This window comes from Octopus bimaculoides, chromosome 1, assembly GCF_001194135.2.
Source record: "Octopus bimaculoides isolate UCB-OBI-ISO-001 chromosome 1, ASM119413v2, whole genome shotgun sequence".
Classification (NCBI taxonomy): Eukaryota; Metazoa; Mollusca; class Cephalopoda; order Octopoda; family Octopodidae; genus Octopus; species Octopus bimaculoides.
In genome coordinates this window covers 197,013,000-197,016,657 of record NC_068981.1, presented here as the reverse complement: position 1 = coordinate 197,016,657, position 3,658 = coordinate 197,013,000, and the positions used below count along the sequence as shown (strand labels likewise).

The 3,658-nt window shown below is 42.0% G+C and overlaps 1 protein-coding gene across 1 annotated transcript in view; it reads left to right on the top strand.

Annotated features, from left to right (window-relative positions):
* Nucleotides 1-3,658, top strand: part of LOC106874308 (T-cell immunomodulatory protein) — a 37,188-nt gene that overhangs the window by 23,315 nt on the left and 10,215 nt on the right. Inside the window, exons 14-15 of the mRNA XM_052973365.1 lie at nt 1,235-1,526; nt 3,444-3,526. Coding sequence (XP_052829325.1) covers nt 1,235-1,526; nt 3,444-3,526 — 375 coding nt within the window. The remainder of the gene's footprint in view (nt 1-1,234; nt 1,527-3,443; nt 3,527-3,658) is intronic.

Below are 3,658 nucleotides of genomic sequence, written 5' to 3'. Positions count from 1 at the left end.
CAAGTGGCTGAGCACTCCACAGACACGTGTACCCTTAGCGTAGTTCTCGGGGGATATTCAGCGTGACACAGTGTGACAAGGCTGACCCTTTTGCATTACAGGCACAACAGAAACAGGAAGTAAGAGTGAGAGAAAGTTGTGGTGAAAGAGTACAGCAGGGTTCGCCACCAACCCCTGCCGGAGCTTCGTGGAGCTTTAGGTGTTTTCGCTCAATAAACACTCACAACGCCCGGTCTGGGAATCGAAACTTTGATCCTATGACTGCGAGTCCGCTGCCCTAACCACTCGGCCATTGCGCCTCCACCTTGATTTTGTACAAAGTAAGCAAATTATGCTTTAGAGATTAAATTGAAATAATCAAAACCACTTTATGTGTAGACTCTTCCCAGTTTTCTTATTTACTCCTGTGTAACCCTCCACTCTTTCAAATCCATGTAACCACCCCCAACACTTTACACATACATGTGGAAACCACCCCCCACTTATTTCCTTATGTGTGTAATCCCCATCATGTTTATAGAGCCAGGTGTGTAACACACTCAATGTCTAAGTGGTTGTGGTAGGAATTTATTTGGTAGTTGTTTCCAAGCAAAGTAATATTTGTCCTCGGCCAGATATATTTTCACAGAAGGAAATGACCGATGCTGTTTGCATGACAATCATTTTACAACTATCACATTGTGTCAAGACAAGGAGACACACGCACACACACCGGGAAGGCAAGGCAGTCTTCATCGTACTGGTGGCCATGGTGAAAGAATGTGTGTGGTGGACTCGAGCGAAAGGATTAGAGACAAACACTTACCTCTGTGGCCAATCACTCATCAACTTTTTCAAGTACCACTTGAAAAGGAAGGTGAGAATGGAGAGGCAGGTTTTGTCTCGTGAAAGTTTCAAAAAAAGGTGGGTGAATGTAGCAAAGATGGTGCGTGCGAGTGATGAAACCACTTTGAGCATGATCCTGTAAATCCAAAAGAGAGAGAGAGATAGCACTTTGCTCTCATGTGTTTATTCCTTCCCTGCCTGAGGTTACCGTGGTCTTTTCCGTAGGCTTTTCTTTCCACGGATAAACCTGATCTTGCTTTTTACACTTTTAAAATTTTTCTGTGATACACGATCCCTTTTGATTGCGTTTTTTTTCTCACGATCCCTTTTGATCGGAAATTTTTTATTTTTCTGTTTTTTGAAAAGAAAAGCTCTACATTGTATTTTGTCCCTTCCGTGTTTGACCCTGTGTCGCTAATAAAGAAAATTATCTATCTCTACCTCTTTATCTATCTATCTATCTGTCTATCTCTGTCTATGTCTGTCTATGTCTGTCTGTCTACCTACCAACCTACCTACCTACTTACCTATCTATCTATCTATCCATCCATCCATCTCTTTCTCTTTTGTGTTTTTCAGCAACCCAACTGAGTCAGTCAGCTCACTATTCACTGCAACTGCCTTACACTGTATTTGGACTCGGTCAATCACCAAACTACATTGACAATCTCAAAGTTGGTATTGCCTGCTACCCCAAGGACGTTAGTAGAATACCTTCTTACTCTTATTATTATTATTATTATTATTATTATTATTATTGAAGGCAGCGAGCTGGCAGAATCGTTAGTACGCTAGACAAAATGCTTAGCGGTATTTCATTTGTCATTACATTCTGAGTTCAAATTCCGCTGAGGTTGATTTTGCCTTTTGTCCTTTTGAGGTCGATAAATTAAGTACCAGTTGAATATTGGGGTCGATGTAATTGACTTAACCACTCCGCCAAAATTACTGCCCTTGTAGCAAAATTTGAAACCATTGTTATTATTGTTGTTGTTGTTTGATGTCAGGTCATCTAGTTTTCAGTAGGAGCGTATTTGATACATCACCATTTAACATCCATGTTGCATGTTGGCATGGAGCTTACATGGCTAACAAGTAAAAAGCTCTGGCGCTGGTGCCCATCTTTGTGCAACATTAAAAGCAATGGTGCTGGCACCACATAAAAAGCTCCCAGTTCCCTTTGTAAAGTGGTTGGCATTAGGAAAGGCATCCAGCTGTAGAAACTCTGCCATAACAGACAATTGGAGCCTGGTGCAGCCCTTCCACTTGGCCAGCCCCTGTCAAACCATCTGACTCCTGCAGGGAAAATGGATGTTACATCATGATGCTGATGCTGATAAGAGAGGGTCAGGGTGGGTGATCCCTCTCTTTATTTAAGCTTCTATAATTTGGCTTCTCTTGTAATCATCATCATCATGGTTGCTTAACATCCACCTTCCATGCTGGCATGGGTGGAACGGTTTGACAGGAGCCGGCCAGGCCGAAGCCTGTACCAGACTTCAGTGACTGTTTTGGCATGGTTTTTACAGCTGGATGCCCTTCCAAACACCAACCACTTTACAGTGTGGGCTTGATGCTTCTAAGTGGCACCAGTACTGACAGGGTTACCAAGTACCTTGCAAGACGAAAATCATTCCTCACAAATTTTTATACATACAATGTCATTGGAACAATGAACAAAATTTGAACTGATATCAAAGATGAGCTGGGTTTTTTTCTGTTCCTTTTTTTTTCTGAAAGCTAAATTTCAGTGTTAAAAATACGAAAATAAACTATCACTTGTTAATTTTACATTGAATGGAATCTGAAGAACATAATTTTGAAATGATTCAAATTTTCTGTGGACCTCAGAGAACCAAAATAAGGCCAAAACTTCATAATTTCATGTCTATTTTTGATATGGTCAAGACATAGGGAAAGAAGAGGTGAGTGTATCAGTTGGGTTGGGTAGGAGTAATATGCAGATTACTAGTTCAAGGGAATAGATGACGTACGTCTGTGTGCTTGTAGTATGTTGGTGAGGGATTTTTTGGGCTAATCTGCTAAATGGTTTTCTCTTTAGGTGAGATCCTGAAGAAGGATTATTCTTTTACTTGTTTCAGTCATTGGACTGCAGCCATGCTAGAGCACCACTTCTAGTCAAGCTGGTCTTTTTTGCCGAACCACTAAGTTACGGGGACGTAAACACTTGACAACCAGCATCGGTTGTTAAGCGTTGGTGGGGGGACAAACACACACACATACATACAGTTTCCGTCTACCAAATCCACTCACAAGGCTTTGTTTGGCCCGAGGCTATAGTAGAAGACACTTGCCCAAGGTAACACGCAGTGGGACTGAACCCGGAATCATGTGTTTGGTAAGCAAACTACTTACCACACAGCCACTCCTATGCCTGTTAGTATACTAGTATAATTATTATAAATCAACTATGATAATCAATTAGCTATGGTAATAATTAGCAGGTCTGGCATGTCTGTGCTTAAGGTGTTTTTCCATCCAAGGGGTTTTGGGGTTCGGTTCTGCCTAGTTTGGCGCCCAGTGTAACTACTGACCGTTTCTTCTTCCTGGTTCTGTTGTCTTGTGTGACTGACCATTAATTCTCTTGTCTTTTGCAGAAATGTGAAACCCGTGAATGGACGTCTGTCATTCCAAACTCTCGTCTCATCATCATCCCTCACCCAATGGATGACCCACAACAGTGAGTGGCACTCGATTCTCTCCACTCTCTCTCTCCTCTCTCTCTCTCTCCACTCTCTCTCTCTCTCTCTCTCTCTCTCTTTCTCTCTCTCTTTCTCTCTCTCTCTCTCTCTCTCTCTCTCTCTCTCTCTCT